At 53.9% G+C, this 16360-nt stretch overlaps 4 protein-coding genes across 4 annotated transcripts; 2 read left to right on the top strand and 2 right to left on the bottom strand.

Moving 5' to 3' along the window:
* The first annotated feature begins 106 nt into the window (after positions 1-106).
* On the top strand, positions 107-950 carry BU26DRAFT_69815 (uncharacterized protein). The gene is made up of 2 exons (XM_033836229.1): positions 107-763; positions 826-950. Exon 1 carries the CDS (start codon positions 300-302, stop codon positions 753-755), a length of 456 nt encoding a protein of 151 aa, XP_033680494.1. The 5' UTR covers positions 107-299; the 3' UTR covers positions 756-763; positions 826-950.
* Positions 824-3607, bottom strand: BU26DRAFT_521920 (DUF300-domain-containing protein). The gene is made up of 7 exons (XM_033829658.1): positions 3308-3607; positions 3238-3255; positions 3134-3187; positions 2998-3085; positions 1920-2948; positions 1476-1870; positions 824-1425 (listed from the first exon to the last, which is right to left on the bottom strand). Exons 1-7 carry the CDS (start codon positions 3439-3441, stop codon positions 1146-1148), a joined length of 1998 nt encoding a protein of 665 aa, XP_033680493.1. The 5' UTR covers positions 3442-3607; the 3' UTR covers positions 824-1145.
* A 112-nt stretch (positions 3608-3719) lies between these two features.
* BU26DRAFT_607724 (uncharacterized protein) lies at positions 3720-13977 on the top strand. Its single transcript, XM_033835784.1, has 3 exons — positions 3720-3930; positions 3983-4018; positions 4065-13977. Exons 1-3 carry the CDS (start codon positions 3878-3880, stop codon positions 13771-13773), a joined length of 9798 nt encoding a protein of 3265 aa, XP_033680492.1. The 5' UTR covers positions 3720-3877; the 3' UTR covers positions 13774-13977.
* Positions 13875-16202, bottom strand: BU26DRAFT_462326 (Sac2 family protein). The gene is made up of 2 exons (XM_033825086.1): positions 15641-16202; positions 13875-15591 (listed from the first exon to the last, which is right to left on the bottom strand). The coding sequence occupies exons 1-2, from the start codon at positions 16125-16127 to the stop codon at positions 14027-14029; spliced, it is 2052 nt and encodes a 683-aa protein (XP_033680491.1). The 5' UTR covers positions 16128-16202; the 3' UTR covers positions 13875-14026.
* Between the last annotated feature and the right edge of the window lie 158 nt (positions 16203-16360).

Here is a 16360-nt window from a genome sequence, read left to right as displayed (position 1 = left end):
GCTGTCCAACCACCAGGCAATAGCGGCTACAGCTCGAAACTGACAGCCCGCATGGCGGACGACGTGTGTGCTGAGTGGCAGGATTTTGTTTTGGGGGGATCGGAGTTCGTCGCGCGGTGGGCAGGGCGCGAAGGGTGATGAACGGGTTGTGTCGCGTGAGGGGGGTATATTTAGCTGCGACGAGGGCGGCGTTTGGTTTGGAGGATGAGGGTTGAAACGGTCGATCTGTTCATTTGGAACGCGATGCGCGATGGAGTGTATTCTGGGGTCTGCGAGGTACTATTGTACAGAGACGCTGGATGCTTTGCTGCGCCGATGCGATGCGATGCGACGCGACGCGCACGGCACGCTCGAGTCTTCGCCGTCCGGTCCCGTTCGGGAAACAAAACCCAACCCACAGAACCGACTTTCTTTTCGCTCAGTATCTCAAAAAACCTCGTCCAATCACCCTCCAAACATTTCCCGCCTCCGCTAGCGCTCCCGCATTTCACAAAAACCTCCCAGGCACGAGGCGTCATTGGTATGTCCCGCAGCACCTGAAACGAGCCGCCAGGTACCGCCAGATACATTGCGTCCAATCATCTTCGAAATGTGACCGTTTCAAGATCCCAACGCTCCCCCAAACATCAGTTTGCTGGTGCCAGCAAAGCATTCTTAAATCTCCACAACTGCTGCCGGCTGCGCGGCGTCGGGCCAAGGCTGGACACGTTTCTCGAAGGAGAAAAGAGTCCGCCAGAGTTGTGGTTCAACTTTGAAGCGATGGGTGCGTGCAGATAGCCTAGAACCACGTACGCCTATGAACGGTCTGACAGCTGTCACTTCCAGCGCAATGCCCCCCAAAAGGACGAGGCATATCATGCAATCCGATTGCTAATCTACCAGACACCTCATATATGCTCATTAAGCCGGAGGAGAATATCAACAGCTGAAAGGGATATACGCCAAGAGGGTATAGAACATGATTGCGAAAAGTGATCAACCCACACGGACCATGCACACTGCACAGTCGCTGATCGGGCGTTTCATCTTAGATAGACGAACAAGCGTCTCCAACCCTCCGAGAGAGACCACGCCGCGTTTCCATGCCACGAGGCTGTGTTTATGCGGATTTAAGGATGCGGCTCCCGTCATCGCGCATCCTGCCTTCATCTTTCGTTCCACGCGTTGTGTTCTTCTCGGAAGCTGCTGTATTGGGGACTAGTGCGGTCATTCTCGTCATTATCGTTGGAATGATCACGCGTCTCCCACTGCTGTGCTTCCTCGGAGACTGGTGGGGCACGGTCTTCGTTCTCGTCCTCTTCGCCCCCTTCCACCGTAAACGGATAGTCAAGATTGTGCACATCTTCGGGGTCATGTGGCTGAGGGTTGTCTGGATCGAAGCCCTCTCGTACCTCCTCTTCCTGTCCCTCCTGCGGATACGCGTGGCTGCGACGTATTAGATAAGGTTCCTAAAAGGAGCTGGTTGGGATACTTACACGAAGTGTTTGGGAGCAACTTCGTTCCATCCCGGACCGCCCTCCTTCCGTGCTCTGACACGTTCGACGTCCTCCGCCTCGGTATCCTCCACGACCAGATCCACTAGCTGGCTGCTGTCGGATTTTCCCGAGCTGGACGATGATGACTCGTGCCGCAAAAGGTTGCCTATTATCGGAACCCGTGACTTCGAACTGGACGGCTCTCCGCTGCTTGAATCGCTCCGGTGTTTGCCCTTGTCGGCAGACCCCTGAATCTCTTTGATCTTGCTCTTCCGCCGCTGCTTGTTCTCTTTGGTGGGCTGTAGGAGATTTCGATTCGTTGATGCAGTGAGAATGTTAGGACTATTGTACAAACGGCTCTCACGCGTCGCTCTGTGCGCCTCGATGACGGGGTACTGTGACAGGGTCAGCTAAGCAGGCGGCATTGAAACATTCGATACTCACATTCCAATCACCGAACTCTAAAGCCCGCGCGTTCTCAAACAGTCGCTCATCCTCGGGGTTCAACGTGGGGTCCTCGTCACCATCAACGCCGCCGTATCTAGCATATTCAAGCGCGCGGTGCGCTCCAGGACTCATAGTCCTCGCTCGGCTTGAAGCAACCTTGGACAGGAGAGGTTCGTGCTCAGACTGGCCAGGCTGCGGTATCCAGTATTTGCCTTTGCCCCCTCTTTCGTACCGCATGCCCTCTCTCATTCGTGCAGTCCTAGACGAGGATTCCTCATGCGCTAGTACATTGTCGTTTGCATCAAAGTACCGGTACTCGTAATGCTTCCCGCCAAAGGTGTCCTTGGTGTCTTCGATCAGATCCCTGGGTCCAAATGCGTCGCGTAAAGCGTATTTGACTGGCATGCGCGCAGCAGAAATAGTGTCGTCGGCATAGTCGTGCCACGAGAAAGCGTACCAGTGTGCGAGTGAGAAGAAGGGCATCTCGAAGCATATGAGCGCATCCTGAATGGCCGCAGCAAGGTTGTCAGCAGAGTAGCCCGGGACGGTGTCCGGAATGGCGCCCAGCCAAACGAGAATCGACAGGAAGAAGCCCTGCCAGTATGAGGCGAAGATGATCCCTTTAATGCACAGGAACTTGGGCATTGGCCGAAATGGTTTCAGATCCTGCAGCATGCACACCCAGAACATAGCGAGCGCATACAGACTGACGGTGATGCTGACGTTGTAGATCAGCCCGCTCCAGAAATAGCCCGAAGTGACGCCAATGTAACCTTCTTTGTATATGCCGGTTGCTTTCATGGCGATAGCAGCTATCGAAAGTATGGGCTTCACCCACGTGTACTGCAGAATGCCGCGTTTGATGGCGAGGAAGGTGTGAGGATCGGAGATGTCCACCTTGGGCAGGAACAGATTGAGTGGCCAGAGGTGGGAGACTGGAGGGCGGCCTGTCATGAGTATGATGAGAGCTCGTTCGCCCCCGATGAAGTTAATCAGCAGCTGGAAGAAGGTATAGATGGTAAAGGCCTGGCTGGCGTTAGCCACAGCCGCAACCATTGTTTGGGGAGGTGCTCGCCTCATAGACGTCCCGAAAGGGGCCTATCCAGAAAGCTGCCTTCAGTGACACCAGGCTTGCCCACGATGACGCCGAGTATATCGGGACCCTATGCCGATGTGAGCTATGCCCTTAGGCTCGTCTATTCTCGACGCACATGAGCAGTATCCGGATCACATATCGCTGCAGCAGCGGCTTCCGGTAGTTTTTCCTAGCAGGACATCAATGTCTCGGCTGCGTATCCGAAGAGGCGTTGCTTACGATTGTAACCAAACGGAGCTGTCGCCATACGTCAGCGGGACATTCAGAGATTCAGGGCAGGAAAACTAACACGACTGTGATGACACTCGCAACGAGCGCAGCTACGCCAGCAACGACAATGACGGCGCGAGCAAAGCGGTCGCCGGTGCCGCGGGGGTCGGGGTCGGAGGACGCCTGCGGCGTATAGAGGCTGCCTGCTGGCATGCTGGAGGGCAGCGCGGGAGAAGGAAAGAGAAGGGGGCGTGCTCGACGCAGAGCGAGAGAGAGCGATGGAAGCCCTGGAGTGACGGCAGGGCTAGCAGTGGACGGCGGCCATGGTGATGGAGGGTTCACAGGCACCAGCCTTTGTGGTCTTGTGCAGGTTTGCCCGCGGTCGAGGTGGATGGATCGCGGAGCTTGGGCCCACACGCGTCATTAGCGGCATGGGTCTCGTGGATACGAACGCCTGCACCCCAGACGTCGAGCTTCCTTTCATCCCAACCGCCAAATTCTTGGGCCGCCCCCTCGCCTCACCGCCAGGCGCGAACACTGCTGAAATTCGCATTCGCGGCGTGTACTGCGCCCCCCGCTCCTCCAAATGCGGCCCTTCCCTTCTGGACCACCATGATCTGCGCCCGCCCTCGACCTCCGCGCTGCCACCATGGCCACCTCAATCGTGTCGGAGCCCTTGAATCCGCACAATGGCTTCAATTGGTACGCAACAAACCGCAATAGCAATCGCGTAGACTAACCCTTACCTTTGCAGGGTGTTCCTGGTTGAGCTTTTGATCTGCGGCATTCTGTACGTCTATCCTCCACTGCTCTCGCGTCTTCGCTGACAAGGAAAGGACCGTGTTCTTCCTCTTCTACTCCAACCGCCTCTTCGCGACTCTGGTCTCCTACGGCATTCGAGCGTACACCTGGCGCGCATACCATGCCTACATTGATATCCAGGCTTTGCAAATCTCTCTTCTGGGAGGCCGCATCTTCTTCAAGGACATCCGATACCATGGCCATAATGAGACGATTCTAATACATGGTGGCTACATCACCTGGAACTACTGGCTGCGCCGGGTGAGGGACGCCGAGGTCTATGTTGAGAAGCGTTCCCCAGACGCTCGGGACGGCAGCCAGACTCCAAGCAGCCCCGGCAGTCGGAATCGCAGCCGAAGTAGGACAGTGGATAGAGCCGAAAAAGGAGGGAAGCAGACGCCGAAGAAACACCCATGTCGTATTTCCGTCAAAATCTCCGGCGTTGAGGCCTTTATGTACAATCGCAGCCCGGCATACGATGCCATCATCGATGCCATCCAGCGTAAAGCAAACGGCGCCACAGGAGAAGAAAGCGCCCGGCTTGAGAAGACGGACACCCAGCCAAGCACTAATGGCTCAGTCAGGGGCTCCGCAGACCTCCGCGATGACCAAGGCCGTCACAATAAGCTGAAGAAAGCTCCTGCCGAAAATGACGCTGGTGTCGCGAGAGCGGAGACGGACCGCTCCGGCACGACAAATGCTAAAAAGGATGGCTTGCCAGCCTTCCTTCGGCTGCTCCCCATTTATGTTGACTGCAATAAAGGTGCTATCGTGGTCGGCAACGAACACACGCTGTCCGTCATAACTGCGCACTTTGAAAGGGCCACTGGCGAATTCGATGCATCGCCATGCGGACCTCTGGATGTGTACCAGCAAGTATTCAAGTTCCAGTTCACGCATCCTGTTGTGCATATGAAGCCCAATCATGACTTCAAGGCAACTCAGCTCGACACCGCGGCGCGCTTGAAGCAGGAGGAGACTGAGCAAGACATGGAAGACCACAGGAGCGATGAAAAGCACACACAGCCAGTGAAACGCAGACCTACGAAAATCCATCTTCCGCGCTTTTCAGCTCTGTTCTCCAAATCTACAGATTCGATACACACCCACCCCAACGCGAGCAACGGTAAAAATAGCAAAACTTTTTCCCCTCAGTGGAACATTCCGGGTCAAGAGCGCTGGAAGGGTCTTACTCGGTATTTGGATGAGAGCCACGCCGATGGTCATGGCGAGTGGGATGGAGTCGAGTACGCCAAAACGTCTTTGATTGCGGATTGTCCCTGTATCAACGTGGCCTTCTATTGGGACGTACCAGGCCCAGTCCCGAGCGACATCGAAAACAGCATGCACATGGACCCCGCACGCCCAGGAGACATCAACGGAAGCGCTCCACCAGAGTACGGCATGGACATTCAGGTGTACGGAGGCACAATCAACTATGGACCCTGGGCCGACCGCCATCGAGCTGTATTCCAATCCATCTTTTTTCCAGGGGCGCACGTCGATGCTGTCCCGACCTCTCCTCTGAAGGCTGGCGAACTTCGAGTACTTTCGTTCTTCAAGCTTTATCTGGGAATCGAAGATGACACTATCCTTCGCATACCAGTTCGAGAGCCTTCGAAAGATTGGAGGTGGAAAGGAAAGGCTCATACGTTGGCTGGCCATGACAAGCAATCCGCCGATGGAGCCAAAGGCAAGACGAAAGCACGGAGAAGAACGATGAGAGCAAAGCACCGGGATGCTTCGGCTTCTGGCCAAAACGTTCGCCCCTTCGCCTGGATCGACGTTAAGGTCGCCGGTAACTCTTCGGTCAATTACATCATGGACATGGTCGCCTCGAAAAAGGGTTTCCAAAATCGGCTCAGCGTCGACATTGTCAGAACCGAGATATCTTCTAGCGTCAACCACGGCTTGCTCTGGCGTTCCGGTGCTGTCACACTAGACTGCGATCTGTCCAACCCCGTACGCTGGAACAGTCTGAGGAAATGGATGTTCAATATCTCGTGTCGGGACCTTGAGCTGTTCCTATTGAGAGACCATCTGTTTCTTTTGACAGACCTCGTGGCAGACTGGGGTTCAGGACCGCCCCCAAACTACTTCACGTTCGTCCCTTTTCAGTACCTCCTGAACATTGATTTCCTCGACTTCAAGCTGTATCTCAACACGAACGACTCCAACATTGTCAATAATCCGTCCGAATTCGATGACAACAATTTCATCATCCTTTATGGTCAACGGTTGCATGGAGATGTGACAATACCTTTGGACAGATTCAGACCTTTGCAAAATGAAATCAAGTTCGATGTACGTGGGCAGGAGATGGGTCTCGAAGTTTGCATGCCCCCAAGGAACACTCTAAACACCTTCGTGCGATTCAAGAATATGGCACAATTGGGTGGCTTGACTCTGGTAGGCAGCCATACGTACATGACCGAAACGTCCACCATGAACACCGACAGGCTGTATATGGACATACAAGGCGACAGAGTCTATCTTGAACTTTATGGGTGGCTTGTGCATCACTTCATGAAGATAAAAGACAACTACTTCGGTGAAGATATGCACTTCAAAACTCTGGAAGAGTTCCAAGGTCTCCCCAGCCAGAGTCTTGCAACCGATACGACGAAACCGAACGGCCAGTCTACGAAGGATTCAAATGACCTCGACGTCATCCTGTGCATTTCGGCCGAGCACGCGAGCGTTCTTCTCCCTGCCAACCTTTATTCAGCGGAGAAGTGCCTCCGGGCCGATCTACCCTACGCCTCCGCGGACCTGAGGTTCACTAACTACTATATGGATCTAATGACGAACTTCAGTCCGATCAGCCTCTCACTGGGGACTTCGGTTACTGCCCCAGGTCTGCCGAATGACTCCGGCGACCGGACGGAGGTGTTCATTGAATCCGTCGTCATATTCGGTCACCGCTTGTTTGGTCTTCCTCCCACAGAACCCACCTATGTCTGCAACTGGGACTTCGATGTAGGAAGGGTCTCTGGGGAGTGCACAGAGGACTTCATAGCAACAACAGCTGGCGCTATTCGCGCATTTGCTTTCACATTCGACGATGACGAAAATACCCTCCAGCTTGCAGATCCCCTAGTCATTCATGACTCGACTTTCCTCCGATTAAGGACACAGGACGTCCGCGTCTGGTTCCACATCGCCCAAGAGGTACTACTGGTCAGCACTGGTCAAGTAACACTAGACTTCAATGATCTTGCCGGCACCAGTTTTTCTCAGCGCCTGAGTGCTTGGATACCGGACTTGATCGTGAGTGCTGTTGATGCGCGGTCTGCTGCCCGTCATCGTACTAGGTCTGGACAGAAGCAGGTTGTGCAGACTCATGCTTTCTTGCAAACCACATTATCGCTCAATATGTTTAAGCGAAAGCTGGGGTTCACCGAGGAGCGTAACAAGCAACAGGCCCACATGCAAGAACACGATCAAAGGACCAACCGTACGCAGTTTATGTTCATCGATTATCCGCCGCCTGTCCACCAGCCCCTGAGGAACGCGGAAAATGTCCGGCCGCCAGCCATGCAGTACCCCGAAATACCTCGTCCTATCTTCTTAATCCGACCGGGAGAGTATGAGAGAGGCTCGTCAACTTCGTCAGGATATTCTTCTAACCTAGCTTCCAGCCGGGGACGGCCATTGCGCACTGCTAGTTTGCGATCTGCTTCAAGTAGTTCCATCAACAGCAGTATACGTTCCATCCGTCGCCATAAAGTCAGCCACACAGCGGATTCTAGCAGGAGCAGAACTTTGCTTGGCAATTCACCGCCCCGGGCGCACAGCTCGGATCGATACCATAAGAGGCTTAGCGAGGAAGAGCGGGGCGGACGCAACCTACCACTGTCTTCCGCAGCACTGTCAAGTGCACTAGCCACCCCATACTTCCCGTTGGATCGTTTCGAGCCTGATCTATCCGAGGTTCCGATCTTACCGAGTCTGCCTTCTGGTTTTATGGAAGACGACGACGACATCTTTGTTTTCAACGATGTGGCTTCCAAGCATCTCGATGAGAGCTTTGAACACACTAGCCTTATCATAGGGTCTGAGCCGGGAATACGGGTATACTGTACGCCAGAGTTTGTTCGATGCGTATCGAACCTACTCGAACTCCTTCAACCATGTCACCCAGAAGATCTCTTAGACGATTTTCAAGTTGGGGTTATGAGTAAAATCCTAGATCACCGAAAGCGTCAAGAAGGCAAAGGGAACTCGATCGAATTCAGCATCCGTCTTCCCTTCACGCATATCCGCTTCCAGAACGAATTTGGCGCGCATTCAGGCGTTGATGGTGGTAAAGATCAATACGATGTCATTCTCAACGAACTCAAGGTAGCGGCGCGGATCAAGAAGTTCCCTGGAGAGCGAGCTGGCGAGGATCTAGTCTCTTTGCATACTACTCTAGGCTCACTCGGGGTGTCCGTCACCGAAAGGAACCTGCGCGGCCCTAACGATGATGTTGCAATACAGGCCGAGATCACTGATTTCCTTGTCTGGATGCTGAAGGGCAAGGAAACGTCGATCAACATCAATTTTAGGGGGTTCGAGACCGCCACTGCAAGTAAGAAGATCGAGTACCTTGCCTCACTGATACACCGAACTACTCTGCTCGGAGAGGAACTGGGTTCCGGCTTCGAAAGGATCAAAGACAGAAAGCGAGGTCGCTTGCGTTACCTAGCGTGGCATCTCACAAGTGTGCAAGAACAGTATCAAGATCCCGCTTTCTTGACGAAGGGTTCTTATGCTTTACGCGCGGTCAGAGACCATCTGCGCAGCCACGACTCCTGGAAGATCATGTCCCGATTTCGGTACATCTGGCAGAGCTTGCCGAACGCTGAGAGAACCGAGGTGCATGGGCGTTGCTCACAGCAATCTGTGGAGTGTCCAGAAGATGCAGAAGAGAAGATCATAAAAATGTGGGATCAGTGGCGTGCTTGGGATTTAGCTCATGTGAAGAAGAGCCTCGCTATGAGGATGCTCTTCGGAACAGCGGCAGAACAGCCAGAAGCATCTCCACCCGCGCTACTCTATGTGGATTTTCGCTCAGCCGGCGTGAAGCTCATCGTCGACCCCGGGGCCAAACAGAGCGAAGTCGGCCTTCGAATGCTCGCTATCAACTTTGCTGTTGTTCCTCCTCCAGAGCCAACTGGGCTCATGCTGGTCGGAACTGACATTCCCAAACAATCTACGGTTGTCCAAGTCAACTCTAGAGAAAGCTCTGTACACATTCACTGGGAGATCTGCGAACTTGTTGAGATCTTGCTACGAATGTTCCAAAATGACAAACTGAAGAAACCGAGGGAACATAATTCGAAGGCCTGTCCACCCACAGAGAAGAAATCGCACCTCATGGATCACAGCGTTCAAGTCGTCTACGTGACAGACAAGGCTGAGCTATCATTGGACACAGTCAACCTGCAAAGCATTTCCACAGGACGACGCTTCAGGCTCTCCGTAGTCAGTGCAAACGATCGAGCTTCAGGACTGGGCGAAACCGTCAGTGTACACGTTCATATAGAGCAGGCTGTGATGCGATTACTCTTCGGGCCACGTTCACTGCTCAGATCACAATTTGACCTCCCCAGTCTCTACATTGCCCACCACAAGCATGGCGGCGATAGCGCAGTTCCGGACGAGATCAAAGTCGCAGGCGCGAGCCGTATGATCAAATTCTACGTCGAAGAAGACATTCTTAGTCTTGTTGAGGTCGCTGATTCGGTACTCCGGGATGAGGTTGCATACTTTCATGAGCAGACAACGCTGATACAACAAACATCCGAGGGGAAGCATACCGCGTCCGATGCCGGCGCCAAGGGGATGCAATTACCCAATATCTCGCTCGCTTTGTTCATGGACGCGTATCTGATTGAGTTAACGCTACTTCAATCGCTGACCTGGTCCATCGCTGGGTCTTCTGGTCGGATCTCCGTGGTCCCTAGTCTGAGACAGAACGTTACTCTTCGGGTGGATTATGATCTGGAGGCGCATACGCACAGATTATATAGCAACTCCCTCGGGGGATCCAACGTCATTAGCTCGCTACAATTGCCTCCGGTCAATGGCAGATTGACCGTTACGAATGACGACAAAGAAACGAGAGTATCAGCAGCCGGTATCATCGAGACTATTGAGCTTCAAGCATCCGAGGTTCAGGCTTTGATTGCGACCATCAATAAGCCGGAGATCTCGACCACTGTTCACGCCATCCGCGACGACGTAGAAATCCTTAAGGCTCATATCGAAGAGATCTTCCCAAACGCTGCTCAGTCACCAGTAGCGCAGACGACTAAATCATCAAGAGATCTGATCTTTGGTGTCCAAATGACCCTTTCCGGACTCAATGTTCTCGCCAGCGCTCCCGGACAGCATCCGGATTCAGCTACTGCGAACCTCGCAGTGCGGATATCTTCTATTCAGCTCAAGGCAACTAACATCGGCCCTAAACACACAATCTTAGATCTTCCGGAAGCGGTAATCCATTTGCATCAGATTAGCGTCGAAATGACCTTATCCGATGCAGACTCTATTCGACGTTGCGGAAACCTCACTTTCGGTGCTATGCTTCAAATGACCACGCAGAAGGATTCAGAGCCCACTCGTCGGTTGTATCGAGTGATGAGCTGCGACCTCGAGGTTAACATCTTCGCCGACACAGCGTCTGCAGTTGTCGATGTCATGAACCATCTACAAGACAAGATCAAATATTTGGACCTGTCCAAGGAGAAGAAATATTTAAGACGGCTTCGCCATACGAAGAGTAGAGTCTCACACAAGCGGGAGCAGAGCGTGAAGAGCGAGACGAATACCGAAATCGAGAGCGTCAGTTCTAGCGCACTGTTTACTTCGACTTACTCTCTGGAACTTCTCAACATCCAAGTCAGCTGGATTGTCGGGACTTCCGTCGGCCCTTATCCCAGGACAGAATCCGAAGATCTCGTTCTTTTGTTCAGGAGGATCGACCTCTCAACAAGGAAGGACGATGCAGCACGCTTGATGATCGAGGACATGAACCTGCAGATGGTCCCAATATCGGCCGATAAGAAGACACGCTCGCGGAATTCAGCGCTGCTCCCCGAAGTCGTTTTCAATGTCGCCTACAGCGCCACAAAGGACACACGCAAAATAGCCTTCCATGCTGCCGGCAAGTCTCTCCATCTTCAGCTCGACTCTCGCTTTATCCTGCCAGCGAACGTTATCGAACGATCAATCGCTCTAGCGGGCAGGAAATTTCATACGGCTTCTGCAAACTGGAACATGACGCCAACCACAAGTGGTGCTCAGCGAAAGAACCCCTTCGGAAACAAGCGTCTAGCTTCACTGCTCGTGGACGCGACCTTCGCCGGTGCTGTGGTGCATATCAACGGCAGCGAACTTATCCCAGGTACAGGCATCAAAGAGAGTCGCTCCCAGCAGAAAGGGAGGTACAGCCAGTTTGTCGGTGAAGGGTCGAAGAGTAGCATGGATCTACGCGCGCCTGGTGTAGCGCTCAAAGTTGAGTACCAAGACGAAGGGCAAGAGCCTTCTCTCAACGCAGAGCTGAGAATCAACGGCTCAAACAATATCCTGTATCCCACGGTCGTGCCCGTCATAATCGAGATGTCTGAGAGCGTTAAGCAAGTCGTCCGAGACAAAGACGAGGACTCTCCAGCTTCAGCGAGATCATCGGGGCCGCCATCGAAACCCGCTGGGAAACTGCTCGAGGAAGACAATCTTATCACCGCAGACCCCAGTATGATTCTAGGCCGGACACGCTTGAACCTGGGGCTCAGGATCTGCAAGCAAGAGTTCAGTCTCAGCTGCCAACCCATTGCTCGCGTGGCGGCGATGGCCAAACTCGAAGACATCTACATCACAATCAATAGCGTCAAGTCCCAAGAGCATGGCCATTTCTTTGCGGCATCGGCTGCATTTGAGAGGCTCGAGGCAACGGTTCAACACGTCTATTCCCGGGAGTCTACATTTGGGTTCAATGTCGACTCAATCGTCCTTTCATTGATGAACAGCAAGCACCTCAGCGGCACAAGTGGCATTTCGGCAATACTCAAGATTAATCCCATGGGGCTCCAGGTAAATGCTCGCCAGCTTCAAGACTTTCTGCTGTTCAGGGAGATCTGGATTCCCCCAGAGATTCGTCAGCCTTCGAAGCCACCGACTGCAAATGCAAGCCAAGAGCCGCAGGAGTACCTCATGCAACGGTATCAGCAAGTCACTGCTGCGACAGCATTCCCGTGGAATGCTAATGTAGCGATTGCCGATGTATCAGTCGAGCTCGATCTCGGTCAAGCTATCGGAAAGACATCCCTTCACATTCACAATATGTGGGCTTCCTCCAAGAAAGGGATCGACTGGGAGCAGAACCTGTGCATCGGCGTCGAGAAAATCGCCATTGACAGTTCTGGACGAACAAGTGGCTTTGTTGAGCTTGCCGGCGTTAGAGTACGCACTTCCATTAGTTGGCCCTCCCAAGGATTGGGCATTCGGCAAACCCCTCTCGTTCAGGCATCAGTCGGTTTCGGCAGCCTGCGCGTCAAGGCTGGCTTCGACTATCAAGCTTTCATTATCGCGGATATTGCCAACTTCGACTTCCTCATGTACAATGTCCGCGAGCAGATCAAAGGATCGCGAGACCGCCTCGTCGCCATCCTCGATGGTGATAAAGTACATGTCTTCTGCACAGCGACCAGCGCCGCCCAAGGTCTCGCCCTATGGCAAGCTATCGAGCGTCTCATTCAAGAGAACCAACAAGCGTACAAGCAATCTCTTAGAGACATCGAGAAGTTCCTGCGCCGCAAGTCGTCCGTCACGGGTCCCATGGGTCGCTCCGCTTCCCAGAGCATGATCGCCCCGAAAGCCGACGACGACTCGCTCAGAGCCCCCATATCCCTCCACACCGACGTCGTTGTCACCCTGCGCTCCATCAACCTCGGCGTCTACCCCTCCACCTTCGTCGACACGCAGCTCCTCATGCTCGAAGCGGCCGACGTGCAAGCGCGCTTCGCCGTCGCGCTCGAGCACTCGCAAATTCATTCCGCGCTCGGCATGACTTTGGGCCAACTTTCCGTCGCTCTATCTTCGGTCTCCTCGCCCAAGAAGTCAAAACCCGTCTCCGATCTCACGGTCGAGGATGTGGTCGAGAGCGCAAGGAGCGCGAGAGGAGGGACCATTTTGAGGGTGCCAAAGGTCGTAGCAACGATGCATACGTGGCAGGCGCCACGGAGTAATCATATTGATTATGTGTTCAAGAGTTTGTTTGAGGGGAAGGTCGATGTCGGGTGGAATTATTCACGCATATCCTACATCCGCAACATGTGGTCTAACCACTCGCGCACCCTCGCATCCCGTCTCGGAAAGCCGTTGCCGGAGTCCAATATCAAGATCACCTCCTCTGCGCAGCCTCAACAACCCTCCTCCAGCACTACCTCGCCAGACTCTGCCTCTACACCCGCTGCCGAATCTCTGGAGAAGTCCAGCAAAGAAGGCGCTCAGGGCCAGGAGAAAATCACAGCCGTTGTCAACGTCCCCCAAAGCAAGTACGAGTACACGCCGCTGGAGCCGCCGGTCATTGAGACGCCCCAGCTACGGGATATGGGCGAGGCGACGCCGCCGCTTGAGTGGATTGGCTTGCATAGAGATCGGCTGCCTAATGTTACGCATCAGATTGTTATTGTGACGCTGCTGGAGGTGGCGAGGGAGGTGGAGGATGCGTATAAGCGTATTTTGGGCAGTTCGTAGAGGACTGACAAATGCGTTTGAGAAGCAAAGGCGTTCACCATGGGCTCTGTGGGACTCGCGTTTTAATGTATGGCGTTTATGAGTGGGTGGGTTTTCTTTTTCGAATATTGGTTACTTGTAGGATACTCAGTTTCAACATGTCCATAGTGCGTAACAGTCTCAAATGTAAAGTCGATACCACGGCGTGAGCTTCTAACTAGCCATGCTCGCTATACATGCACCAAAACACCAACCAACTCCCCAACCAGCCGTTCTACTTATCAAAAGCATCCCTGAGCTTCTCAAAGTGCGAGCGCACGTTTTCGCCCAGGCGTCCTTCCACATCCGTCAATATCGTACACACAAGACTGTAGTTATTACACAGAAAGCGCTCTCGCTTCCTTGCATCGCTGACGCCCTTACTCAAACGCGTGAGATACGCTTCGTACTCCGACCTTAACCTGCCGACAGAGATGGACACCGGCTCGTCATCGCCGGTCTCGCTAGACAGAGTAAGAATGCCTTGCAGCAGATTGGCAAACTTCTGTGTAAGCGGCGTCGGCGCCGTCGAATTCGCTGAGTGCGAATTAGTCGAGAGCAGAGCAGCGCCGGTTGAAGGCCGGTTCGGCAGCGAACTTGTGAGCTTCTGCAACCCCGCGCAATGCATGTCCAGAATCTGCTGGAACCGCGGCCAAAGCAGCATGTTCGTCGCGTTAACATAGCCTTCCATAGCAGGTACCTTCCTTCTCTGCAACTCAAAAGCAAAATGCTGATTCAGCCTTACACAGACCAGCACGCCTAGGGTATCCGTGCTCCCCTCCACAAGCTGCTTCGTCAGCGCCTGTCCTAGCGCGAACGTCGGTTCGAAGATGGCGGAGAAGGTGCGGGAGATAGCGTGATAATTTTGCGACGGCGAGAAGTAGGTAGTGAGGAAGGTGTATTCGAAGGAGGCGTTATCGATGAGGGCGAGGTTGAAGCTGCGGAAGGGGGTTTCGAGGTGATGTATGCTTTTCCCTTGTTCTTCTTCGGCGAGGTGGGCGGGAAGGGCGTGGACGGAGGGTGTGCGGAGGGTGTCGAGGCGACGGCCGAGGGTGAAGACATCGTATGAAGATGGGGCACCGCGGCTTGCTTGACCGAGGAGAGCACCACTGCGTTTGGAAGTGGGGTCTTCGCCTAGGACGTCGTATTTGTCGAGGACGTGTAATTTTATCTTTTCAAGGGACGTGCGGTAGCGCGTGAAGTGATTGAGGTAGTACCATCGCATCGTGTAAATGTACGCTTGACATATTTGCGAAGCAAGCTCGGGCTGATGCTTTGCCAGGAAGGCGTAGAGATCTCTGTATTTGAGGAAGGCTTGTTGCTGGATAATTTGGGCGTTCATAGACGGTGAGCGGATAGCTTTTATCTGTGCGACGATATAGTCGCGGATACGTTCGATGGCGCGATTGGTGAGGTCGGATAGGAGCGGCTTGATGTCTGCGACGGCCTTGAGATCGGGCTGGTCTTTCGATTTGGTGGCGGCAGTCTTCGATCGTTTCTCCAAATCTGCTAAAGCTCGTAGGAAGCCTTCGTCAACTGGACCCTCAGCTATCTTCTTGACGACAGCCGGTGATATGCTGATGTCCTCGACTGCAGGCCCAAGGATCTTCTCGACGACTCTGCGGTTTTCGAGCTTGGTGTTAAGGGCTATTGACCGGTCTTGGAGAGATTCAATTTCGGCGGACACGGCAGCGAGGTCTGTTTGGAAATTCGTGAGATATGTTTCGACAGACTTCAGGACCTCATCGCAAGCTATTATAGACTTGTGCAGGTCTTCAAACCTATCTTTCTCCTTATCGTCTGCAATCACCATGAGCAAGGAGGCTTCAGGCTGGGAATGAACACATACATTCTTCAACTGACTGCGAGCTATATGTATGTACAGGGTGAGAATGCCGTATCTCAGGTGCTGCTTCCGCCGCGAAGTCCTGCAGGCTGAGCCCTCCGAAATCTATGTCGACTACCACCTCTTCTGGCTTGTTTGGTATAGTGCCGATTGCAGCTTCTCCCTTCAGATTTACCGGCTTCCGCGGCGGCCCTCCCATTATGGATTCCAGCACGTGCAGCGGATCTGGCACGTTTGGGGGGGCTCCCCCTGTGGGTCGCCTCCGCCCGGCGCCATTGGGTATTCGTGCGGATGCGGGTAGGCTTGTGCTCGAGGAAGCAGGCGATACTAGTGAGAGCGATGACGACCGAGGGTTCAGCCCGGGTCGAGGCGGCAAAGGCCCCGGTCCTGATGGATACGGCCGCCGTGGAGCTGGGGAGTAGGAATCGCGCCGCGGGGGAGGTGTGCCCGAGGGCGTCGAATGGGCGGAGAACCGATCCAGGCCCCACATGCTGTCGAGTCGACGTGTGCTGCTGCCTCTCAAGGGCGCATCTTGGGAGTCAGACGGCGAGGATCCATGTACGAGTTGTGGCCCAGGACCGGAATACATTCACGGGCTAGAATAAGCGTCCGGATCTTTGTTTGCCCGCCCGACGCTAAGCAGGGGTTCCGCCGTTAGCGTTCCGCAGCCCCTCCTGCCCCAATGTTCAAAATCCAGACGCAGACTTCTCTCTCCATTTAAAG

The sequence above is a fragment of the Trematosphaeria pertusa genome, assembly GCF_010094035.1.
Source record: "Trematosphaeria pertusa strain CBS 122368 unplaced genomic scaffold BU26scaffold_12, whole genome shotgun sequence".
NCBI classification, from domain to species: Eukaryota; Fungi; Ascomycota; class Dothideomycetes; order Pleosporales; family Trematosphaeriaceae; genus Trematosphaeria; species Trematosphaeria pertusa.
The sequence above is the reverse complement of the archived record's forward strand: the minus strand, read 5'-3'. Positions and strand labels throughout refer to the sequence as shown.

Bases quoted from the DNA above. Each gene is read 5' to 3' on its own strand.
- BU26DRAFT_69815 (XM_033836229.1), top strand. From the start codon at position 300: ATGCTTTGCTGCGCCGATGCGATGCGATGCGACGCGACGCGCACGGCA.
- BU26DRAFT_607724 (XM_033835784.1), top strand. From the start codon at position 3,878: ATGGCCACCTCAATCGTGTCGGAGCCCTTGAATCCGCACAATGGCTTC. The intron at 3,931-3,982 runs GTACGCAACAAA...TTACCTTTGCAG, and splicing joins CCGCACAATGGCTTCAATTG to GGTGTTCCTGGTTGAGCTTT. The intron at 4,019-4,064 runs GTACGTCTATCC...TGACAAGGAAAG, and splicing joins CTTTTGATCTGCGGCATTCT to GACCGTGTTCTTCCTCTTCT.
- BU26DRAFT_521920 (XM_033829658.1), bottom strand. From the start codon at position 3,441: ATGCCAGCAGGCAGCCTCTATACGCCGCAGGCGTCCTCCGACCCCGAC. The intron at 3,086-3,133 runs GTGCGTCGAGAA...ACATCGGCATAG, and splicing joins GTGATCCGGATACTGCTCAT to GGTCCCGATATACTCGGCGT. The intron at 2,949-2,997 runs GCGAGCACCTCC...AACGCCAGCCAG, and splicing joins CCTTTCGGGACGTCTATGAG to GCCTTTACCATCTATACCTT.
- BU26DRAFT_462326 (XM_033825086.1), bottom strand. From the start codon at position 16,127: ATGTGGGGCCTGGATCGGTTCTCCGCCCATTCGACGCCCTCGGGCACA. The intron at 15,592-15,640 runs GTATGTGTTCAT...TGGTGATTGCAG, and splicing joins CTCGCAGTCAGTTGAAGAAT to ACGATAAGGAGAAAGATAGG.